The sequence below is a fragment of the Panthera leo genome, chromosome D1 (assembly GCF_018350215.1).
Source record: "Panthera leo isolate Ple1 chromosome D1, P.leo_Ple1_pat1.1, whole genome shotgun sequence".
NCBI classification, from domain to species: Eukaryota; Metazoa; Chordata; class Mammalia; order Carnivora; family Felidae; genus Panthera; species Panthera leo.
In genome coordinates, this window is record NC_056688.1 from 64,609,251 (window position 1) to 64,634,500 (window position 25,250).

General features: G+C 48.8%; 1 protein-coding gene across 8 annotated transcripts in view; it reads left to right on the plus strand.

Moving 5' to 3' along the window:
- Positions 1–25,250, plus strand: part of PPFIBP2 (PPFIA binding protein 2) — a 145,339-nt gene that overhangs the window by 97,707 nt on the left and 22,382 nt on the right. For all 8 annotated transcript variants that reach the window (XM_042904368.1, XM_042904371.1, XM_042904370.1 and 5 more), the window contains 8 exons: positions 11,045–11,137; positions 15,465–15,576; positions 17,940–18,001; positions 19,168–19,243; positions 20,277–20,380; positions 22,385–22,452; positions 24,035–24,092; positions 24,999–25,040. In XM_042904368.1, coding sequence (XP_042760302.1) covers positions 11,045–11,137; positions 15,465–15,576; positions 17,940–18,001; positions 19,168–19,243; positions 20,277–20,380; positions 22,385–22,452; positions 24,035–24,092; positions 24,999–25,040 — 615 coding nt within the window. The remainder of the gene's footprint in view (positions 1–11,044; positions 11,138–15,464; positions 15,577–17,939; positions 18,002–19,167; positions 19,244–20,276; positions 20,381–22,384; positions 22,453–24,034; positions 24,093–24,998; positions 25,041–25,250) is intronic.

Sequence of the window (25,250 nt, forward strand, 5' to 3'; positions counted from 1 at the left end):
GTACACCGAAAGCAGTCATTTTCCTGTTTGCTTTATTTTTCCTTTTCTGAGGGATTATGTTTCAATCTGAATTTTTTGTTTTTGTTTTCCATCAGGCTGTTCATGCATGAGGCAACATAGACCCTGAGCCGCTGGCTTCATTCCTACCAGATAATGGCCCTTCCCAGTTGCTAGTACAAACATTAAGTTTTTTTAAGGCTGTTCAAACCTGTGACACTCCATGCACAGCCACATGACCTGAAGTGCATTTCTCCTTCTTGTAATTGAACATAATCTTCGCTGGTATGCTTAGAGCCTCTGCCACTATTTGCAAATATGTGCAGCACCAGGGGCTTGAAACCATGGCGAGTACTGCTGTGGGGACTCCATTGTCATGTGCGTGGACGTGTGTGAGTGCAGCACTGAGCTAAGGTCACCAGGGGTTGTACTTCCGTGAACAAGGGGAATGCTGCTTCCCAGCCTGCATTGCTGCTGGGTTTTTTCCAGTGAATATACTTAGCCCAAGGCCTATTGCTTGTGGTTTGGAAAGGCAGGATCTTTCTCTGTTTTGTTTGTTTTCTGGGATAGCTGGATCTGAAATTTCCTCTATGTAGCTCAGGCTTTATCCTCAAATTCCATTTTATGTTTCAGTGAAAATTTAAAAAAAAAGAAAAAGAAAAAGGATACTGTTAACAAGAGCATTGCAGGCTGTTCTTTCTGTTGGACTCTGATCCCCCCAAAGCCTGTATCCTGCTGCCTGTAGAAAGTTATGGACGTGATTATACATGGTTGTCTATAAACCTAAGGACGTCAAGATGCAGGTTTCTTGTCAAATGGAGACCATCCTGACAGCCAGCCTCACTCAGGAGTCTGTCAGTGAGATGTGGGTGAATACTGGGTTTCCTGTTTACCTTTCCTCCTGAGCCTCTCGCAGTGGCTCCGGGTCATTCCAGGAGACCCAAGCTTAATCAGTTAGGTTTACTCCTGAGAAGCAGGACTGCAGAGGAGTGGCTGGCGCGGAAAGTAAATACGAGAATGAGGAGGATGGAATGTAAAAGATCCAGAGGCAGAGGAAAATGTCTGGGTGGCATACTATATCACAGGCACGTCCCTCAGAGGCGTCTTCCATGGAGAGGAGTCTGGTTTCCCCGAGCCCTGGGGATGGAGGGGGCCCCACAGCTGGATCTCTTTATGGGATTAAAGAGCTCTGCATGTAATAACTACAGCATCCTGTAAAGAAGGGAGCAGGGATCCAGCATGTCCTGGAAAGTGGTGTCCGTGTAGTTGATCAGGGTTATACACAGATATGAAGAAGAGAACCAGAAAGAGTCTTCAGGATTTCTGGCAGAAAACGGAGTGTCTTACAGCACGGGTGGTGCTGACTTCCTTCTTCCTTCCTGTGGTTATAGCACCTTGGAAGGGAAGGATTCTGATTTCTGAACTGGGGTAACCAGAATGATGGATATGGAGCACGGAGTGGAGACTGGGAAGATTGTGTTTGTTCAGAGAAGTCGACCGGGAGATTCTTACTGTTCTGTTGATTTTGTTTTACTTACTGATTTTTATTAGCCTAGGAAATCTCCAGCAGTTCAAAAATTAAGAGTTCATAAAAGTATATGCAGCAAAAAGTCTCCTTCCATGCTCGCCCCTCAGGCCCACAGTCAGGAACCACCGTGACCAGTTTGTGTCCTCCCAGAGTTATCCGTGGACAAGCAAACTTATGTGGACAGATATATATGCACATATGCACACACATTCTTTCCCTCATTTTTGTGCAAATGCACACTATTCTAGACCTTCTAATGTAGCATGCTGGGAGTTTATTCACACCAAGTGCATTAAAAAAACTTATGATAGAAATACCTATTATTTCATTATCTGACCGTACCTTAATTTAGCCTGTCCTCTTTTGATGGACATGTAAGTGGTTTCCAAGTGTTTGCTACTTCCAATAATGCTGCTGTGAATGTTCTTGCACACGTGGGGATACTGAAGTGGAATCAATGGGCCGAATGGTACATGCAGTTGAAATTCTGACTGATATTTCCACTTTGTCTCATGGAACGTAGAGGTTATGTTCCCATCAGTGATGTGTAAGAGTGCCGGGCCAGTACTAAGCAGAGCATAAAGGAGGGAGAGAAAGAACTAAGTAATATCGTGAACAAGTTTAACAGGTAGGAGGGAGTGGGAAAGACATGGTTATGGGAGGTGCCCCGTGGTTCACATAGAAAAGAACCGTAAAGAAGAACTTTGATGGTTAGTGAATCAGGAGTCATAAAGCCAGCTAAGATTTCAACACAGAGTGGCATTTAGAGCCTCATTAATGTCACCTGGACTTTGTGATAGGGGACCCAAGAATGAGACACAGCTACAAAACCTACAGACCTACAGACATAGGTCTGCCCTATGGAGGAGAAACAGATCTGTTAAGAGGGGAGGTGAGCCAGCCCTGGAGAGAACGAAGTATAAAAGAAAGTTGAAATGTTGAGCCTGAGGATGAACATACTGGAAAATAACACGTGGGTTGGGAGAATAAGAGGGGAATGTCCCTGAAACATTGGGATGCACCACATAGTCACCCCAAGCAGAGGAAGAAAATAGATGCACTCCTGTTCAGATCCCCAGAAAGATGGAAGCAGACAAGGGGCTTAAATGGAAGGGCACAGCAGTTTGGATGGTTCCTAAAAATCTCCTCCAGCTTAAAACCTAAGTATTTGAGAGGTTGGCTCTTGGTGCCCCACCCCCCTATTTGTTTCTACCCAGAGGACAGAGAAAGAAACTGGGAAACTGCTGCTCTGGCTGTAATGTTGAGACTAGTTTAGGAGGGAAAAGTGACAGGTACCTTGAGAGAGAGCGGCCATTCTGTGAGTCCCTGACAGGGAGGGAGGGAAAGCCAGGCATGGCCAAGACTTTCATAAATCATACCTTGGAAAGTTCAGAAATAACATAGAAGGTGACTCAAGAATATTGAACTAAAAAATAATGTAACTCTGTGCAATGTCACAAATACTCCTGATAAAAAGGAGAAACTTGGAAGTACCCTGAGAGAAACTTGTTTTCAAAGGGGCTCGTATAAAAGAAAAGACAGGGGTGCCTGGGTGGCTCAGTCGGTTAAGCGTCCAACTTTAGCTCAGGTCATGATCTCACAGTTCGTGAGTTCGAGCCCTGCGTTGGGCTCTATGCTGACCGCTCCGAGCCTGGAGCCTGCTTCGGATTCTGTGTCTCCTTCTCTCTCTACCCCTTGCCGGCGCTCTCTCTCTCTCTCTCTCACTCTCACTCTCTCTCTCAAAAATAAATAAACATTAGAAAATAATAAAAAATATAAGAGAAAGGACTGAACAAAGTGCACCTGCACAAGTAACAGCAGCAGGGGCAAACCCTAAACAAAAGGACAATGCTGAGGACAGGAGAGAGACTTTTTGTTAAAGTTATGTTCTCCATAAGAAGATCAAAGAAAGAATGGGCTCTGTTCTGATGCCTCGGGCACAAAGAACTTAGGACAGTGGTCCCCAAACTGCTGGCTATAAGTGAATTTTAAGGTATCAGGGAAATCAGGTGAGTTGCTAGCAAACTAGAAGTGAACCGTTTTTGTGTTTGTTTGTTTTTTCCCCAGATGGCAAAGAAAGTTAGATGGGTTCCATAAAATTTAGTCTGTTGAGGCTGGGGCCAACCTTATGATGGTTTGTGGGAGGCCAGAAGATCAAGTAGGGATTGTGTTAAGAATGAGTTACATTGGGGTGCCTGGGTGGCTTAGTTAAGCGTCCAACTCTTGATTTTGGCCCATAGTTTCTGAGTTCAAGCCCCACATCGGGTTCTGTGCTCTCTCAGTGCAGAGTCTGCTTTGGACCTTTGTTTCCCTCTCCCTCTGCCCCTCTCTTGCTTGCAGACTCTCACTCTCTCAAAAATTAAAAACAAAAAAAATATAGTGAGTTACATCAGCTTGACCTCCTGTGTCTGGCTGGGAATGCGTCAGTGGAATAGACCTGGTAAATGCACACTTCTGTGAGGCATTGCACAAACCCTGCTTGGGGAGTCTTGTGGATGAACTGGAGGAGTATAGGATGGATGCTAAGATGGGCATATTGGTACCCCCATGATAATAGCATCTATAGACCATCTCTAGGAAGGTTTATTGTAGAGGGTGAGAGTCCTCTGCCTTTACTCTTCCTACCAATTGAGCATTTTATTTTTATTTTTTTAATGTTTATTCATTTTTGAGACAGAGACAGAGTGTGAATAGGGAACCGTTAGTGAGAGACGGAGACAGAATCAGGCTCCAGGCTCTGAGCTGTCAGCACAGAGCCCGACATGGGGCTGGAACCCACGAACTGTGAGATCATGACCTGAGCCGAAGTCGGACCCTAAACTGACTGAGCCACCTAGGCGCCCCTAATTGAGCATTTTTAATGTGTAATGTGGATGCTGATCTAGAAAATCATAAAGCAGTGATGACATGAAGCCAAAGAAAAATCAACTCGACCAGCCGGCATTGGGATCTATAAACCTACACAGACTTAAGCAATAGCTAGGTTCTCAGAAAAGGGGTAAAAGAGGTAAGAACCTGAGTGGTGGAAAATCGCTAAAGGTAGGGAAGGAAACACTTCAAGAGGGAGGCAAGCAGTTTGAGGACAGGAGCACGCCTGTGATTTAAGCAGGAAGAGGGCCCTGGGGCCGTGAGGAAGAGCCCTGTCCCTCATCAGTCTTGGGGACAAAGCTGGTCTGCCTGGAGGCCACTTGTGCAGGGGGAGGGGAGGGAATGAATGCGATGATGAAATCAGGCAGCAAGTTTAGACTCCTCATTTGAGAGGTGTAACAATTGAGGGAAGCTTCTATAAGAGAGACAAGCAGGTCTGAAAACCAGCAAGGCCAGTGGACTTAGGGACTAAACGTTCTGGGAAAGAGTGGCCAATAAGGTGAGCATGCCAGAAGAGTGCGGAGCCGCTGGGCTTTTGTTGTTAGCCATCAATGTCACGTGGGCCTTAACTAGGTCACCATTGGGTGTTTTCTGTTCTCCCAGTTTGGTTCATTTCTTACGGATCAAACACCTGGTAAAGGAGCAGCAGTGGGGGAAGTGAACTCACATTTGTCGGATGCCTCCCGTGTGCCAGGCCCCGTGCCAGGTGCTTCACCTAAGGCTCACCTGGTTAACCCCTCGAGGTAACCTGATGAGATAGACCCTCATTCTACAAAAGTGAAAGGCAGTCTGTAGCTGCCTGCACGCTTCGACAGCATCATGCCTATGCCCGTCGTGGCTTAGTCGCCCATAACAGGCTGACCTCCCTCTCTGGGGATGTAAATGCCAATCTTTTACCTTGGGGGATTGCTTTTAGCTCTATCCTTGATTAACTGGCCATCCTTCCTTCCGGCCTGGGGCTCTTGGTCAGAGGATTAGATAATTTTTCTGTTAATTGCCCCCATGCTAATGAATTCCCAGCTAAATCTTCCCCTTTCCTTAGTATTGCTTTTATCCATACCTACCTTTCCTCCTCTCATGCCTACACGTTCTAAATCTGTACCCCCTTTTGTTTCGCTGCTATGTCTTTTGAGAGGGCAACCTTACCTACTTTACAAAGATCAAGACCATTGGAAAGATCTCTGTTAACTTGTTGTTGCTCATCTAGGGTCTACCTGAACCCCCGATACATGCTTTGTGCTTAGCTAACCCTATCCCCAACCCCCATCCCCTGCTGGGGCCTCCAATTCCAGCTCCTTTCCTCCCTCTTAATTCTTGCCACCCAGCAGGTATGCTAAGTATTTAAAGTACCAAAAGACTCTGAGACTTCTCAGATGAAAAAGCACGAACAAATTGAATGTGGACTGTCCTTGTTTAGCACCTTCCAACGGTGGCAAATTCACAACAGGAGATAGAGCTGGCCTGTGACGCCTAGTAGCTCAGGCCAGTCAGGCGTGAATCCTCTACCCTTGTCAGGCACGTGTGCTAAGCCAGCAGGGGGTTTGGAACCCAGTGGCACACAGAACAAAGGCCACGTCAGAGCCCGGTGTCTCCACTAGGACTGCAGTTGAGAACACAGACGGCAGGTATGGCCCCAGCCCATTGGTAAGTGGCCCATCAGGGTGCAGGGACCAGTAACAATGAAGCTGGGTAGAGATCTGAGGTCCAGGGCACTTAGGCCCAGAAAGGCCACCCTGACTTCACAACCCAATCCTCTCATCTTGGTAGGAAAATGCTATAAGACAGATGACCCTGGAGGAAGACAGCCTGGGCTGTCTGGGACAATTCAGGTGAGCTAGCTCAAAGGGTGAGTGGCTGGGAGGCCCCAGGCCTGCTGACGATGGCGAGGACTGCCCTGCAGCTCTGAGTCCAAATGGCATCACCAGACAGGAGGGCGGGCACCTTCGCCCAGCATCCTTTCAGCCCCGAGCTGCCGCTCAGACCCCGTTTCCCTTCTACACTGGAGAAGGGGATGTACAAAACAAGGTATGAGATGGGAGTTTTTCTTCTTAGACCCCGCTGTCACTAGTGGGGATGGGCAATTTCTTCCCAGCGTGCCTGGGCAGTCCCCACAGTGCCAGTGGCTGACCCCAGTACCAGATGCTGGTGTTTAGAATATCAGTAAAGGTGGGCAGGGAGGCCTGACAGGTTCATTGGCTGCCACCCTGTCCACCCAGGTCTCTGTTCCACTCTGTTGTGATGTTTCCTTAAGTCTGCATCCCTGCCCCATGGGCTGCTCATAGTTTCCCTCAGCCTTTCCAGTTTCTGGCTGCCACAAGCAGCACTGTCGTGAGCTGTGTTACCCAGGCGTGTGGCAGTCTCTTCTCCATTCCCACCTTCAGGCAAGGGGTCCGGAGGTGTCTGCTTGACATCACCTAGACTCGTGCCGCCCCTTCCTCTTGACCCACACAGAACTAGCCACTCACTACTCCCTGGAAACCCCATGGTTTTCAGGATGGTGACACTCACAGACTGTCATGGTTACGTGTGTGCCTCTACACGGTGACTAAATGTCTAGGGAGTAGAAAAGGGAGATCCCAGCAGACCTGTGGGCGACAGGGGTTCAGAACTGAGTAGGCATGAATTCCAGGGGCTGCAGCTTTTCAAAGTGGCCATATAAGGGCCAAGATGTTCTCTAGGCTACAGAGGAAGTCTGGTTTGGAATGGTAAGTGAAGGAGTAAGGTCTGGTATGGGCGTGAGGGAGAGTTTAGAGTTGGGGACGTACCAGCGTGTGCGAGCGTGGTATATGCCACACGTCACCGCGTGGGTGTTGGTGTGTTTGGGGGGTGGGAGAGGGGCAGCTATACCTGGGCGTGTGTAAGAGGGGTCGTGTCTGTGCGCCTGTCTCTGCTGCTGCCACCTGGCCGGGTGCCTCATTGGTGTGCAAGGATGCCCCCACCGCACCCCCACTGCGTGGCACAGAGGAGCTGCTGGGGGTTTGCTCAGACTGCAGGACCACCCCGTAGAGGGGGCGGGTTCAGGAAAAATACCAGGTCTTTTGGTTCCCGTGAAGAAAGTGGGCGGTCACCTCTGGGTCGCCCCCTGCAGCTCGCCCCCTGCATGCTTCCTTCTCTCTGGGCCGCTCTCCTGGGGAGCTTTGTGTCTGAGAGCTGACTGACCCTGAGTGCTCTTTTCTCCTCTCTCTTCCTTCCTGCAGTCGGTTCTGAATGTGATCAGTGAGCTGCAGGAGCAGATGTGTAGGCTGCAGCTGGACATCCACAGGCAGATTCAAGAGCGCCTCTTACTCAGTAGGGGCTGCCCTGAGGAGGTGGCGGCTGGTGACGGCGCAGCCGAGCCCTCGCCCTGCAGCCAGGACTGTGCCTGTTGGGAGGGGTCACCTGTAGGAACCACACTTAAGTATATCAGAGCATGCGTGTGGGGGCATTTCACTGGTGGAGGGGCTGGGCTTTCTCCTAACCACAAGTGAGTGCAGTGGCTTAACACGGCTCTATTGTTACTTCCGGGCAGAGCTTGGGACTGGTGCACTCCCCTCAGGGTCTGAGCTGAGCTCTGCCACCCTCAGAGAGCAGGGTCTGAGCGGGTGAGGCCAACCCTTGGCCAGGTGGTGGCACCGGCCTTCCTCAGGGCTGGGAATGAGGTGTGTCAGGTGCCCTGAGGGACGGGCATTCATGCAAAAGGAAGCCTCAGGATTCCCCTTCCCAGGTGTGACTCAGGCGCTGATTCTCCTCCTGGGCTGGGAGATTAAATGAAGTTTTATCTCGTGTGATTTTTATTTTCTTTTTTAAAGAAAAAATAGCATCATGAGAGAATCCTTTCAAGTTTATTTTTAAGGAAGTTAATCCCTAGTGAGAAAATAGAACACCAGTTTCCTTTTGCTATGACAGTTAGGTCATCATCTGAATTTCTAGGAAAAATTCCCCACCTGATCGCATTAGAGGGATTTCATGACCTCTGGACCCTATGGGGTATACCTGACTGGTGTTCTGGACTTGTCCCCTCATCCTGGTGGGGCCGGGGCCTGCGTGACCTGACTGGACCTGGTGATGGCAGTTGCACAGAGAGGAGTCTGTGCCTCTGAGACCTACTGTCGAAGAGGACTTGGAAGCCTGAAGGAAGGTCAAGGTCATAGTAGCTGTGAGCATTACAGAGGGTCCGCCTCAGCTCTGTGGGAAATTATCACAACCCATACTCAACCGTGGAACATGCTGAAACTCTACCCAGAATCAGACATTAGAGGGGGAGCTTGGAGGCAGGTGGGGGTTGAGGTGGGGAGATTTCCTCCTACATTAAATGATAAGGGGGAGAAATGAGAGCCCAGAGGTAAATGTGGATTTGAATAGAGAAGTCCTGGGAGTGCCCCATGTTGAGTGGGTCAACCCAGAAAGACGTCTAAAAGAGGCTAATGTTTGTACCAGTGTTTATAGCCGATGATGGGCAACACAGACAACCTTGAAAGAGGAGGATGTGCCAAAGGTCATCAGAGCCTGGCCGTCATCATGCTCTGTGTCTCCATGGTGGCAGCCTCTCAGGCAGGGCCGGAAACATTCTCAGAAAACCATCCTGGGTCGGCTGGAAGTCCCACCAGGCCTTAAAATCTAATGCTGCAGGTCATGGGTACAATGACCTTAGCTTCGAAGACATTTTCAAAAAGAGGCATCAATAAATGTTTACCTTGGCTGTAAGAAAATCTTAGTGGATTACCCTACAAAGTTCAAGTGTAAGCAGTGGAACTTTCTGGCAGACTATCTCAGAACACAAAGAGCTCCAGGTCAGTTAAGCGATGAACTGAATTTCACGTGTTCGTTCATTGGGAAATAATACCTACCTACCATGTGCCAGTGGTGAGCAAAGCACGCTCGGAGTTAACCAAACCCCTCCTGGAGTTCACACAGGAGGAGAACCAGCCATTAGCGATCAGACCAGTAAGTATCTAATTGCAAATGACGTAGGAGAGATACAGGGTGCCACACCAGAAAGGATGTACTCTGCCACACCCGAATATGGTGTAGAGGTTGGGATAGCTTTGCTGAGGAGGCCTGAGGAAGGATCGGTGGAAATTCACCTGGCAGACTGCTCCAGACAAGAGGGAGCGGTGTGTGTAAAGGCCCAAGTAGACGAGGAACTAAAAAGTATCCAGTTTGGTTGGTGCATCACTGGGGGGAGAGAGTAATCCAAGAGGCAGGCAGGGCACCGGGTCAGTCCAGGCAATGCTGGTGAGAGCATATGAGTTTTGAGGAGCAGAGGAGCGCCAGGATCAGATTTATCCTTTAATTGTGTTGTTCCCCTGGATGCCGCGGGGGACAGTGGCTTTAAGAAGGGCAAGACGACAGACGAGCAACCCCTGGAGAGACTGCCCGGCCTGTTGACATGAACTGCTAGATCAGAGTAGTGGTGGTTGAGTTGGAGAGAAAGGAGAGATCCATTTCCTTGGAGATAGACTTAACAAGGCTTGGGGGTAGATTGCATCTGTTGGGGAGAGGGAGATGCCAAGGGTGGACCCCAGGTTTCTGGCACAGGGAGGTAGGTGGATGGAGCTGCCATTTAGTGAGGTTGGAATGTCTAAAAGGGGGAATTAAGTGTTCCACTTGGGCCATGACAGTCGTGAGATGCCTGCCCAGAGGTGTTAGGTCGGGAGTCTGTGGGGATCTGGAGTTCAGAAGTCTGGAAGTGATCACATACACATTAATTTTTCTGATACGAGCCAGTTGGCAGGACCAATTATCCATCAAAGCAAACTTGGTTTGGGACAAGGGTGCTCAGTGGTGTCGTCTTTGCTGAAAGAGTAGTTTAGGGAGCAAGGTCCCTGTAGTTGGAAGAAACAAACCTGACTTCCAACTCACCCCGGGCAAGTTGGTCAACCATCCCTTCCTCACTCAGCAACTTTCAGTGGCTCCCTACTGCCAAAGAATGGCCTCAGAGCTCTTTGTATTTTCATCCAAAGACTTTCTGGTAGGGCTGCACCTTACTTTCTGGCCTTACCTCCCACTCATGCCACCTGTCCTCTGCCCTAGCCCAACAGACTGTCTCCCTTTGTGCCTCCTGCATCCACCCTCTGCCAGTCTGCCTTCTCATTCCCTCCTTTCTTCAAGCCGACCCCCGCCCCTGGCCCAGAGCACTCTGCATTTGGCATTTGTTATCTTAGTGTTTTCTGTCCTGCTGGCTGCCCCTTCTTCTCTGGAGCCTTCCAGGATCACACACCCCTCTTGGGGTTCCTTGCCCCACGCCCCAGCACAAAGAGGTGCGTCCACCTAGCCTGCTTCCTGCTACTTTGTCTGTAAGAAACTGCTTCATTTTTGTATCTCTGTTCCTCTGGCTCCCAAGTCCTATTTGTCCTGCACCTCCACATTTGTGCATGATTTGGGCACACCCCACAGAGGACATGGATGTCAGAAAGGGGCAGGCAGAACTAGTTCTAAAGAAAAAAAAAAAAAAGTGTTCTCTTTGTATGCCTGGAACCCCTGGCTTCTGTTTTCGAATGGCCCACAGCTTTTCCTGAAACAGGACCATGTTTAAGGATTTGAGCTGCAGTGTTGAACATGACCCTGGATCTCTTGCCCCTGGCATCCCCTGCATGAGCCTAACCAGGGTTATCCAGGGAACATCATGCTCTGTAACCATCAGAACTTTGTTTTTGTCCCTTATCCTTCTAGGAGTTACTGCAAGAGCTCAGGCACCTCAAAATCAAGGTAGAAGAGTTGGAGAATGAACGGAATCAGTATGAGTGGAAGCTGAAGGCCACTAAGGTAAAAGGCAGTTCTAATATTTATGGAGAGGTGCTGAGGCCCGGTGGGGAGGGTCTGTGTTCAAGCTCGGGATCTGAGCTGGAGAAGTGCAGATTGACCCTACTGTGTGCACACGCAATAGTGCGCAGATTGTGCAAGTAGATAGCTTTGATCTGGGAAGGCTCTTCTCCTAGGGAAAGCCCCCTGCGATCATGCACTGCTGGAATAGCTGAGCTCCTTCGTCATGCTGTGTCCTGTGGCACCCCTAGGCTGACATGGGACCAGTAAGGGGCTGTGAGCAAGTGAGAAGTCTTAAGGCAGATGAACGTCGATGTTACCTCGGCTGCATCACTTTAAATTTAGCGGTCCCTTTTAATAACTAGTTGGTTTAAATAGGCATGCTGTATTTTAGCATTGAATGCACTCCACTACTTTGTTGTTTTAACTAAACCATGTTTGTATTGAACTGGGGAGTTCAGCAGCCTGGGCTGGGGAAGGAATAGCCCTGGAGGAGCATTCTTGCCTGCGGGAGCCTGGCCCAGGCAGCCCCCTGAAAGCACACCTGCTATTTGACTAAGGCCTCTGTAGCGCCACCCAGAGGTGTTAACTAGATTTTCATTTTTATTTCTTACTCGGGTTTTAAAAAGTACTTAAGAGTTTTCCTAATTTCTGGTTATACTTGTTTTTTTTTCTGTAAGTTAACTTTTAATGATTATGAAAACAATACTCATCACAGAGAATCTTTAAACCATAAAAAAATGGATAAAAGTCACTCTTATACCACCTAGGAGCTACCACTATTAATATTTCCTTCTAGGAATTTCTCTTTTGGGGGAATCTCGCTCGCTTTTTCTCCAGTTTCTAGTATTGATAATTTATATGCAATTTATGTCATGCTCTTAAAACTCTGAACATGATATTGATATCTGTATAATTGTTTGTATAAAATGATTTTCTTAACCGTTTTACCAACGAGGAAGCCGAGGTACAGAGCAGTTCAGTAACTTTCCCGAGATCTTACCAAGTCAGCACCAACCTAGGCAATCCCAGCACATTTGTCTCCAGCCCTGTTTCTATCTAAGTGCACCCTTGTGTGTACTGTGCTGTACCTGTTCCAGCAGCAGTGATTTTCTCAAATAGCTCAGAGCCTTCTGTCACAGAATTCCACTCAGGCGAGTCCTGTCTTGGGGAAGCCTTTGAAGTTGTACAACCATGTATTATAAAACCAAACAACTCTTTTTAGGTCACCTGAGCTCTTTGCCTTGGCATAGAGACCTTTGAGATACTACAGGTTGCTCAGTAACTATTGGGTAAGGGCATCTCCTATGTGCCAGAATGCATCAAGCTCTTTGCCCACATTTTCTCATTTGATCCGTAAAAATAACCTAGTGAGGTCTGTTGATTTATTATCCCCATTTCAGTGGCTAGAAAACCAAAGCCCAAGGTGGCCAAGGTGAGGTCCAGACCTGGATCTGTGTCATTCCAAAATCCATGCTCTTTTTCTTATAAAATCCTGATTCCCTGCAAGTAAAAGCCTGTACTATTCTTGAAAGTTCTTTAGTCTTCTGCATAAAGCTTGTCAGCCCCTGAAGGCGACTCATCTTCCAGGGCAGCAATCAGGGGTGATCCCTGGGTTTAACGAAGCTGAGTACTTGCAGGGAGCTGGAGCACCCCTCTGCCTGGCACCAGCCCGCACACCTTTGCCTCAGACCTCTGGCCACACAGCTCCAGCCTCTGTGGCCATGGCAGTGGCATCCTTTGCCCTCGTGGTCAGGTAGAGGGCTTGTAGCCTGTTGCAGACTTCCCAGCTATGGGCACAGGTACTATGCTAAGCACAGCAGAGCACCTGTCATTTCTGGCCTATTCTCTGGAAATTGACACCTGGCAGCTGGGACTCAGCCACTTAGTTGTTGGGGTTTTTTTTAATTTTTTAAAATTATTTTTATGTTTTATTTTTTGAGAGAGAGAAAGAGACAGTACATGATCAGGGGACAGGTAGAAAGAGAGGGAGACACAGAACCCGAAGCAGGCTCCAGACTCTGAGCTGTCAGCACAGAGCTCCACACGGGGCTCAAACTCATGAACCCGTGAGATTATGACCTGAGCCGAAGTTGGCGTTCAACAGACTGAGACACCCAGGCACCTCTAGTCTACAGAGCTTTAAATAGATGATCTCACCCAGAGGCAGGCTTCAGAGACAGGGGACCTCATTGTGCTGGGCTCTGCCTCACCCATATCACTGAGATCCTCTGTGGGTCCCAGAGACCAGCATCAGGCATGCAGATTCCTAACAGAGACCAGCTCTCACTCGGTCTGCAAAGAAAGGGAAAAATGGTCGTGGAAGGTCCAAGAAAGGTTAGGAGAAGATCTTCTAAGAATAGTATGGTCCTTGTAGAGATAAGAGGCATTTGGACCGAAAGGCTCAAGGCTAAGGTATTCAGAAGCCACCGAGGCTGTTAGTTGTAGGCCTGCAAGCACCGAGGCCCTGAGTGAGCTAGGGGACAGTGCTGCGTGGCTGTAGGTCTCAGCTAGCAGCTTGCCACCGCTGGGCTTGCTCTCTGGCCTCTCTGGGTAGATGCCACAGAGCAGAGGGGCAGGGCTCCATAGGGCACTTCAGAAGAAGGAGAGCCTACCCCTTGCTGCCTCTTTTTTTCTTTACGTGGCCCTCTCTTTTCCCATTTGAGGGATGTTAGGGAAGGTTCTTTCAGAACGCCTAAGGTGGGCTCAGGGAGCTCTCGGCCCATAATAGTAGCCTTCATCTGTGCTGTTGATTCAGAAGCTGGCTCCCGAGCAGGTGGGGTTTGTGTCCTGGTCACTAAGTGGCCCTGTGACTTGGGCATCGCATCCTGCACTCTTCCTGGTGTCTCCCCGGTAGCGACACGCAGTGATGTTGCTTCCTCCCATGGGCTCCTGTGAGGATTGAGTGAGGTTGGACGTAAGAAATCAGTGAGCACTGGGTCAGAGGCAGAGTGGACGCTCAGTCAGTGTGCCTGAAACTGAACGCAAGGCCTGTTGGCAGAGGAGCCACCAAGAGTCTCAGTGCTCATTTTCGGTTACTTGAAACTATTCGAAAGTTAGCTCTGGCGTCCCCATTCTATGACCTTGAGGAAAGAAGGGGGGATGTGATTGGGCTACCACATGGGGAGGGATGGCCAGAGTACAGGCCTTTGCTGTATGTTGGCTGGCTCCTGAGTTGGTCCTCACCCCCTTTCTTTGTCTGGTTTGATGCTCAGAGAACTACCTGGTTACCCTTAGGAAAGGAATAAGACGAGAGAAGCAAGAGTAGCAGCATTTATTGAGCCCTTACTGTGTAACAAGTATTAGGCTAAGTTGTCCATGACCATTATCTTATTTAATCCTCCCCACAGCCCTTTGAGGTCAATGCTGTTTTCCCCATTTTAGAGATGAAGCAAGACTCAGAAGTTAACTCAGAAAGGTTAACTTGCCTAAGGTCCTCCAACTAGGAAATGAGGGAATCCAAGTTTGTTTGGCTCCAAAGCCAGTGTGGCCCCTGGGATGGGACCTACACGGTTCTGATCTTCTCACAAGCGTGGGAAGGCGTGGACAGTCACACCTACTGTTACATGTGAGATTTAACCTGCGGTGCTTAGTAGAGGTGTGTGAAGCACCTAGCACAACTGCCCGTGCATGTCTACATATGAATGTATGTATCACATCTGTGGCTGTACTTACATACTTTATTTGCAAAAGCGTATCTGCTCAGCACATCTGAACGCTTGTATAGAGGTACATACGGGTGAGCGTGCATAGGTGCTCATATGGAGGCTGGGCAGAGGCCGTGGCTGTGCATGAAGAGAGTACATGAGGGAGGTACTCTTGGCTCACTCTTTGTCTACCTACCAGTAGTGATTTGATTGCCACTATGTTTCCTGTATGGGTGTGGATAAATGAAAGATGCATGCACTCGTTGCAATGATGTACATCTGTGCTGTTGCATGAATCCCCTGAGAGAAGGAAGTCCACATCCGGAAAGAGAATGTGCATCAGCAGCTCTCCCATTGAACACAGTCCCAGCGCCTCGGGCCTCAGGGGCGACTGGGCCTCAGAGGGCAGGGGAGGTAAGAGCCTGGTCAGGTAGAAGGATGCAGGTGACCAGCGGGAGCTGAGGGCAGGGCCGGATTGGCCAGGGAGAATGAGTTTAGTCTGAAGAGCCCCATGTGGTGGGGACAGCGGTAAGCACCTCTAACTGCTCACCTCTGGCGCCTCTGCCCCTGACTTCCCAGCATGTTCTGGGACCCACTCGTCCCGGGCTATGAATGACTTGAGGTACTTCATCACAGTCTGGTAGTCCCTCTGAGCTGGTGGGGATCCTCTGTTGCTCTTTCAGGCTGAGGTAGCCCAGCTGCAAGAGCAGGTGGCCCTGAAGGATGCAGAAATTGAGCGCCTGCACAGCCAGCTCTCCCGGACTGCAGCCCTACACAGCGACCACGCAGAAAAAGGTAACTGGCTTGACTGGGAGAGAGTTGCCCCTGGGCCCTCTGGGCATGTGTGTCTATGGATGATTATGTGTGTGCCTATGTGAGTAGGCTTACTGATGTGCACATATGTCCCGTGTGTGCAAACACGTCCAAGTGAACAGATACATGCGTGAGTGTGCGTGAAAGGGCCTAGAAAGCACAGTTCTACTGTGGAACCATTGCCATGAGCCCCTCCCCTGTCCAGAAGACTTCACCCTGAAGGCTTCTCCCACATGTAGTCTGATCATTAAGCTCTGGAGCTTTTCTTTGCACTTGACTGGAAGGACTTGTCTTTGTGTCATTCCCACAGGGGAGGCTTTATTTAGCAATTCATTCACTCCTTGAATGGATACCTGCTTGATTCTCATACAAGGCCCCGAGGATACAGAAACAAATCCATTAGTTCTCATCTTTAGATCTCAACTTAAATGTTACCTCTCAGAAAGGCCTTTTCTGGCTACCTTACCTCAACCAGATGCCCCCAGTCCTATTTTTCTCTAGCTCAGCATTCTTTTTGTTTCCCTCATAGCACTTAAAACTCATCAGGGTTGCATTTGGGGAGGTCTCTGGATAGATTGTTGTCCTCACTGTGGGGCAAGAATTGTGTCTGTCCTCTTTGAGACCATATCCACAGAACTTCACACAGCGTTCAGCCATGGTAGGCTCCTAAGAAATACTGGGTAAGTGAAAGGATGGTGAATGGTCCCTCATCAGTTCCAAGTCTGCTGATTCAAAAGAGGATGAATCCTCAAATACTCTTATTAACACATATTTAATATTTAAGGCTATCCACCTTGTATTCAAAATGATCACATACCTTCCTCTTCCCATGAGGCTGCAGAATGATGCTGGAGGAGGTCCTGTAGCCCTATGGATTGGCCTTACTACCGGGTCCCCTCTCAGCCTCAGCACTGCTTAGCTTGGGTCCCTGGCTGGGGTGGGAAGCTATGCAGCATGAAACGGTGGCTTAAGCTGGAGAAGAAAATTAGTGACCAATATGTTCATGCCTCCCCTAGTCTTTCTCAGTGTCTTCTTAAGCCTTTGAGTGTGTCACCTACCTGCCATGGCTCAAGGTGGATGCTGGGGCCCCCTAACATATCCCAGACTCTCTGTGATGCTTAATCTGGACGGAGTGCTTTCTGTGCCTTGATCCTAGGCCAGGTAGCCTTCCCCCTCCACACTATGCTTCTCTGGAGTCCAGGCCTTCTGATCCATCATCCGGTAACTCTTGGAGCCGGTCCTTTGGTCATTTGCTGCTCAGGTTGGGTCCTGCCCAAAGCACTGAGGTTTGCCACTCTTCATATGAAGCTTACCACCCTCGTCCCACAGACGGGGCTGTGGGGTTGCTCTTCAGCTGCCAAGAGCCTAAGATAGTGAACGGGCACTCTGTATTGTCCTCTGAAAATGAATCCCTATGATTATTTACACAAGTCTACTCTTCCTATTGTTGTTGCAAATGGGATGCCTATATTTTGGTTCCCTTGTCTCCTGGACTTTTCTCATATAGACACCCCCTCTTCCTTTTGTAATAATCAGTTTAGGAATGGGGATAGGTCCTTGTTTTGAATATTCCACTATGTGCCACTCCCTAGACCTAAATATGTAGCAGACTGACCTCCAGCTCCCTTAGGCATTGGCCTTTGACCTCATCCTTCAGACCAGTTTGGGAAGAAATCAAGAGCCCCTATTAGGTCCAGAGTGAGAGCAGGCCTTAGGTTGCCCACCACAGACTGACACAAGTGCCTGGGCCCATAGAGATATTCTGTGGGTTTCTGAAATAAGATAGTTTTCCTTAACTGTAGAATTTGTTTTAATATATTTATAGATGTGTCTAAATATTCTTTAGTCAATTCTGACTATAGCATTTTAAATTAAGCCAAGTACCCAGCTCTTTTACATAATCATTCTTTTCTTCATTCAGCTGTAGACTTTTTTTTTCTTTCTTATTTTAAATTCTCCTTTGCTACAATCCATGGGACTGTATTATTTTTCTCTAAAACTAGCTAGCAGCCCAGGTACATACCCACTCAAGTAATAATGTCTGTATTCTTCTGAGATGTTGGTTTTGAAAGGTTTTTGGGTTCTTTTGTGTCAACTTCGAGTAAATGGAATTTGTATTTTCCCCACTAATTTCTACAAAGAGAACATGAGAGATTGGGTTTGTGCATTCATTTAGTAATCCAACAAATATTTAATGAGAATGACTACACCAGACACCGTCATGGGCTCTTAAAGAAGTAAAGGAGCCCACATGCAATTCATTCACAAGGGAATTCTTAGCAGCTTAGCATGTGGGGATGGCTGTCTGTGTGTAAATAATTCTCCCTACACCTAAATTCTTTCAGACCAAGAAATTCAACGTCTGAAAATGGGGATGGAAACTTTGCTTGTTGCCAATGAAGATAAGGTAAGATGGTCCATCAAGGCAGCCCTATTCTTCCTCTGCTAACAGGCTGTTTCGTCCCTACTGGTCTCTGATATTCTGGGCAGGGTCATGCCCATCAGGCCAGTGACCCAGGGATGTGTCAGAAGAATGGCTTCTGCCTTTTGGAGACTGAGCCTCAGCCGTTTGTTTTTGGCTTTGATGCCTGGGGACTTTGCCTAAGCGAAATCTCCCAAATGCAGAATAAAGTCATGCCTGTTCGTGCTGGTGCAGGGGGAAAAAAAAAATACCCCTGTGGTTACTGCCAAATGCCATAACTGCTGCTTAGACTCTTGGCAAAACTTGAGAGCAGTCCACCAATCTCCTATGCACACAATCTGGTGACAGACCCGTCACGGAGACACTAGGCAGCACGTGATGTGTTTACCCCACCGCCTTCCATTCTTCACATCTGATTGCCTGCGTAATCCTAGAGTGGCCACCTCTGTAATTATAGAGCACTTACCTGGGATGGCCATCACCTCTGAGGATCACAACCCTGCATTTTACAGATAAAGAAACTGACCTTCAAAGTGCTTGAGTAGTTTTGTCCAAGGTTCGTTAACAGTAGGTAGTGGAGCCAGGGTTCCCACCCAGGTCTGTCTAATGCCCAAATCTTCGTGGCCTCCCAAGTCCCCAGGCCTTTGCTGAAAGAACTGATCTCCTCTGGTAATTTCACCTGTTGTGCAAGGAATCTCGGGCTCCTAAGGAACAGGTTGAGGGTATTGGGGATAAATAGGACAGCTTTATTTTAATCTTTCTTTGTATGTAGCTCCAGAGGACAGCATTCGATCCAGGAGACAGATTCCAAAAGCTACCTCAGGAGGGTAGGGAGATAGTGCGTTTCCTGCCTCTGAAATGTTTAAGCCCCTCGAAGGCTGTGTCTGGAAGGGATTGTTTTACAGCTAGGGATTGGACTCCTAGCCTTTGGGTAGAGGCAAGAATGTTTGCAGCTGCCTAGGGGGCAGACCACTGGGAACCCAGGCTCTGTGGGAAGGAGGCTGGACACTGAACTTCCCGTCGAAGTGTCCCTTAGTTTCCACATAGCATCTCTTCTCAGTGTGCCCAGAATGTAGTCTGGGCCCCCAAATGAAATCCTCCATGGGGCCAGTGGTGGTGTTTACATATAGTTTGCTCTCCCACCGTGACAGGACCGTCGGATAGAGGAGCTCACAGGGCTGTTAAACCAGTATCGGAGGGTGAAGGAGATCGTGATGGCAACTCAAGGTGAGGGAAAGGAGGATTCTGCTGTTTTCTCCCAAAGGTATTCCATCAATTGTGTTAAATCCAGGGGCATTTTGCTAGAAGGTTATTAACCTTCATTTGGAGAAGATCCTCTGCTGGATAATGGAGCTGGTTAGACTGTCCTGGACAGTGGGAAACTGGCAGCTATTGGTTTCTAGAAACTATGTCTAATGATAGTCCAGAGCTCCTGTGGACTAAGCATATTATCAAGAAAATAGAGCCTTTAACGTGAGCCCTTAGGAATCCCCATCCTTGGGGATCTCCTGTGTGTTTTTCCAGGATACCTTTTAGAGGCAATGAATGCAGTCAAACCTGGACCAAAAACCAGTTCGATACCCTCATTGGGGATTAGAGCTTGTCCACCTCCGGACAGCTCCCCCAGCAGATTTCCAGGATACTTTGGGGGCCTTCTTTGAGTCTCTGGGTACCTGGGTTCCTGTAGGAAGTCACAGGGCAGGGAGGACTATCTGTGCTTCATATTTGCTGCACAGGCTGAACGTACCATGCGGGCAGTGTTAGTGTTCATGTGAGCGCAGTGGGGCCTGGGCCAGGCTGCCCGCCTTACCGTTCGTGTCATTGACCCGGGCTCCTGTCACAGATCCCTGGAAAGCAGCTGCTTCACAGGAGAGGGCCACCTTGAGGGTGTTCAGGGACCTCATTCTGGTTGAGCTTCTGCTGGCCCTGCACATGTATCACAGCCCTATTTTCCCTCCTCCTTTGTTATTTGGGGTCGAGTCAGAGCGTCATGACCCATGGCCAAGGAATGAGAAGGTTAGGGAGGAATAGTAAGGGCTGCCTTCTCTCTGTTCCTCCCATGAGCTTTGACCTTGAGATGACCCTCATGACAGCCCTTTCTCAGATTCCCCGAAGAATCTTATGATTACACCTGTAATGTCCCTTTATATGTGTCTTAGTTTTTCTTGATGAAGAAGCACTGTTAGAAATCTGTGGTGTAATCACAGGTTTCAGATGAATCCCACAGGAATGACCCCTCCTTCTGTGTTAATGCTTCTAGGGCCTGCAGACAGAACTCTCTCAATCAATGAAGAAGAACTCGAGGGAAGTTTCCGAAAGTGGAACAGTGCAAACAAAGGCCCTGACGAATTACTTAAGCCAGAGGTGCTGTGTTTCCATCCATGATGTGGGGTTTCAGCAGGCCCTAGGAGCTTGCGCTGAGCTTGGGGGAGGATCAAATCAGGTACCTGTCAGGTAGAAATCTTGACAGGTGAGAAATTAAATGGATGGAGTGGCCCCCAAGGCCTGGGGGAAAGCATCGAGGGTGGAGAGGGGCCCAGGCACAGACCTGTGTTCTAAAAGCTCCCCCGGCAGATTTCCGGGGCACATTGGGAGCCTTCTTTGAGTCTCTGGGTACATGGGCTCCTGTAGGAGGTCACAGGGCAGGGAGGGCTGTCGTATTTGCAGCACAGGCTGAATGCAACATGCAGACAGTGTTAGTATTTGTATGAGCACTCAAGGGGTGGCATAGTGGATACTGGACTTTTCAAGGGTAGGACTTTTCTTTTCAATCCAGTTCCTTGTTTCTTTTGGTCCTTCCTCTCTGGGATGTAAACAGAGACCATAGGTGGTTTCATTTTATTTCTCCCTGTTTCTCTAGTGTCTGTAATAATGTCTGACGCCCAGGAGAATGCAAATATTTGTTGAGTGAAAGTGTCTTGCTCATTGAGGGGAATAAACACACCTATTGCTGTGACACATTCCTATTCCGCAGACCTCCCCTCCAGCCTCTGTAATCAGCATACAGATCTCTTTCCCTTTTGCTTGTTTAAAGTCTGGTCCTCTTATACAAACCTCTCTGCATTTAGACGAGATACAAATAAGCAAATAATGTCATAGATCCAGATCTCGGGTGGAGAAGGGGCTTTGGCCCAGGATGTAAAAGTTTCGAAACTCTAGAATGGCCACAACAAAAAGGGTCTCAGAGGTCTAGCTCAACCCTTTTAATTAAGGGAGGAGCAAAGTGTCGTTGAGTGACCCAGTTATTAAGTCAGACAAACATCCCAACATGAGCTTATAATGAGCTTATTCCAGATTGCTGACAGTAATAAAATAGCAGTGATTGACTCTCAGTACCTCAGTGTGGTCCCTGTGATGAGTCCTGTACATAGGGCTCACCTCGTTTCTCCTCATGACACCCCACTGGGATTCTTATTTTATTATGGTGAAGCTGAGGCTCAGAGAGGGTCAATAATCTGCTTTAGGTCACACAGCGGGTAGACGGCAGAACCTGGAATTGGATCCACATCTATCTGGCCAAAAAGCTCAGGCTTTTAACAGCCCTATATAATGCCAGGGTTCTCCCTATAGTAGACCAAAAAGGTACTTCCTGGGCTCTAGAGAAAAGGCCATCTTTACACTTAGTACAGTACTGAAGACATCAGGCTCTATTGTCCTTAGACACCTCCATTAGCTCATGTTTAGTCCACCTGTAATGCTCTTCCCTTTTTGCCTTCTCACTAAGCCCATTCTTGTTTCTCAGGTGTTCTCCCCTCTGAAACCCTCTTCTGTGGTATCCCCTCCCTCCCCTCTACCCCCATATTGCAGTGTAGGTATCAAGACCATAAGGACATGCACGCTGATCTTTATCCTAATGGCCTGTCTGGTGAGGGGAGCGCTTCCCCCACACCCCCATGGGGCCTGGCCGGCAGTAGATGTTGCTCATAACAATTGTAGTGCTTCTCACCGCAAGCGACAGAAATCGACTGGCTAGCCTACACCACGGAGGCACGTTTTTGAAAGGGTGTGTGGTGGCTCCTTGAATGAAAGGAAAAGCTGAAGAACCGAGCTCAGAAAGGGCAGGAACAGCAGGATCCCCAGGGGTTCAGGTGTCAGGACGCTACTGCAGGGATGTGGACGTAGGCCCGGGAAGGAGGGACAGTTGGCCTAGGTTTTTGATACTCCTTTCTCCTTGGCATCTTCAGTATATGTGCTGCCGAAGCGAGCACTCTCCTTGGCATCTTCAAAGAGCAAGGCATCCATATTGACACAGCCACCGTGGCTGTGCCCAAGGGAGGAAGTGCAACTCCCCAAGGGGAATTGTCCAAAGAAGGGGAAAGGTCTCTAGATAGTAACCGTCCTCTACAGTGACTTCTGTTTCTGGTGCAGATGCCTCCAAGATGTAGCTCTCCCACCGCGGGGCCACCTCCACTCCCGCAGAAATCACTGGAAACCAGGTAGGAGGCCTGATCATTTCTCCAGAGCTGCTGTGCCCTCACACCCTCTTGGGGCTCCTGCATGGCAGGAACTGGCCATGTGTGGTGGTGAGCACGGCCACCATGTCCTGGGCACACCTGCCCTTTCACTGTCAGAGAAGCATGCCAGGCCCCAGAAGCGGCCACAATGTGGCCCAAGCCGTGGAGCAGTCGTGAACTGTGCCTACCTCCTCTGGCCACAGAGGGGCTTTCCTTCCCGTGGGCTAAGGGTCTGGGCCATTGTCACTAAGAAAAGACCTGGCCGGGGGTTGGATTCTCAAAGGAGAGCTGGCTGCAGGTCATCTGTGCCCTCCAGCAGCTCCTCGGGGCTGGGAGCATCCCATCACGTGTGTCTCATCTTTATCAGGCCCTCTTGAAAGTCCTTCCTGCTCTCAGGAGCCCTAGAGCCCTGTGACAGTCCAGGCTCCCCAGGGAGAGCCATTTCTCCTATAGGGAGGTTGGTCCAGTTGCTTTGGGGAAGCTTCACATGGCAATGAGCTTATAATGCACTGGCCTGTGGGGTTACCTGGCTGCCATCTGCCTGGTTCACTCCAAAATGAACCTATTTCTAGTTCCCTATGTCAACAATTTAGAACATTTCCAAGTTGGGCCCCCTGTGATGGAGATCTAGAGGCTCTACTGTCAAGAGCAGGCTGTCTTTCAGCCAAGGTGTCTGGAGACATTGGCCTTAAGTATGACAGAAGCTTCTCTAGAATGCTGCTGAGTCTCCAGAATGTATGTGTTCAGGACCCCACTTTCTAGAGAGCCACTGTTTCCCTCAGCCTTCAGCCCTAGAGAAAAATGTCAGTGTCAGCGACGGCAGTTGGCCAGTCAGTTTATGAGTTCACTCAAGAGGAAGTCAACACCGATTAAGTCACACTGACCAGACTCACAAGAAACCAATGTACCAAGAGATTCTGCTTTATTCACCTAAACAGAGAACTATCATTGCTGAGGAGACTTATCACAAGGTAACCCTTGTGACCACCAGTGGCATTGCCTCTTCTCTGTATAATTAGTGCCCTTTGCTGCAAAATAACCTCTGAGAAAGCAAATTCCCCTGAGCAGACTAGTCAGGGCATACAGAGCCAGAGCAAAGGGTGAGAAGATCCTAGTAGGTGGTGCTCTGGAGCTGTGGCTGGTTAATGTGCTCATCTTTAATGTGGCACAGTGCCCTCCTCCCTGGATTCCATCTTAGACTCACAGACAAGACAGTACTGGCACATTTCCTCTCTTTTGACCCTGCAGGTTGTCTTTTATGACTACGTAACAGTTAGCTCCCATTGATGTAATAGAACTGAGTGTATTCTAGATTTTTCAGAAATGCCAAGGCCTTTTGATTTGGATTTAAATGATGCTCTCATGCCCTCGGCAACATGTTGTCTGACCAGGCTGTCCTCTGAAATGGGCCAGTCTCCTATGTAATGGTTATGATTAGAGGGTGGTTTTTTTCTGAACTTGACCCTAAACCCACTTGACATTGGTAAAACACTTGGAATGTCCTCTGCATGACTGACCCCATGCACCTCCTTCTGTTTCTTTGTTCCCTTTGTGTTTTTTCCAGGGCTCAGAAAAAGCTCTCATGTAGTCTAGAAGACCTGAGAAGTGAACCTGTGGACAAGGTCAGCCCGTCAGCCTCTCCGTAAAGACTCCTGAGTCACTTCTTACCCAGCAGTGCTGGGACGTACAGGTCCCACTTTATAGAGGCTTTTCTAAAGCTGATGGGGAGACAGGAATTACATGAACATTTTGAGAAAACCGGTCAAGTGTGGCCCAAGGCATTGTAGAGGCAGGACAGGAAATGCTTCCTGGAGTTGATGGAGATGTTGAGGTGTAGGGAGCAGGAAGATGTCAGTTTAGAGCCATGAGTCAGATCAAACCATGGAAGGTCTTGAATCCTGACTCTATATCCCCAGGGCCACTTGGGAGCATTGCAGAGATTTTGAATGAGGAAGTAATGTGAATAAAGTTGATGAGCCCAGGAGTGAGTTATGGGATAATTTAGAAGACTGGAGAGGAAGCTTTTTTGAGAGTCTAGAAAGATATGAGGAGAGCTTTGTGGCCCCATATATGAGGGTGGCCCTTGACCATGTGGGTGACCCCTATGCTGGTTCTTGAGCAAGGTCACTGGAGACCAGGGGGGTCCTTCCCTGACGGAGCACCTTAATGGAGCCCTGCTGCCTACGGTCCCTTGGTCTGATCAGTGTACCAGTGCTGGTAATTACAGTGGAAACCCATGAAGGCTGGAGCTGGCAGGGGCCACTGGGCCCGTTCAGTGGCTCTGTTCCTGTGGTCCTGTGCCTCTTGCTCCTCCTGGTCAGATTGCTGGCAGCTGTCCAGAACATCTGTCCGTGACTTGGACAGTGGCCTGTGTTTCCATCATGGCTGGTGATTACCTGACATAAAGATGGGGAGGGAGGGAATGAGCCCTGCAGATATAAGCAGGCAGCTGGTCCTGAGTTGTTGTTTGTGGCTAACACTGGCCTCTCTTTCTCCACATGTGTGAAATCCTTCTTGCCACTGCATAGTGTGTCGATGGGAACCAGCTCTCCCCAGTGATAGAACCCAAGGTATATTAACTGCATGCCCCCTGTCATGCATCTGTGGTCACATGTCTGCTGGTGTGTTTTCATTTAGCAGGTTACGGCTTTTGTAACTGTAAAGTATGTTAATCATAACGGGTAAGAGTGCGGGAGGAAAGACAAAGCTTCCTCTACCATTTTCTGTTTATGTGCACCCCGCTGTGTAATGTGATTTCACCTCACTGACTGTGGATAGGA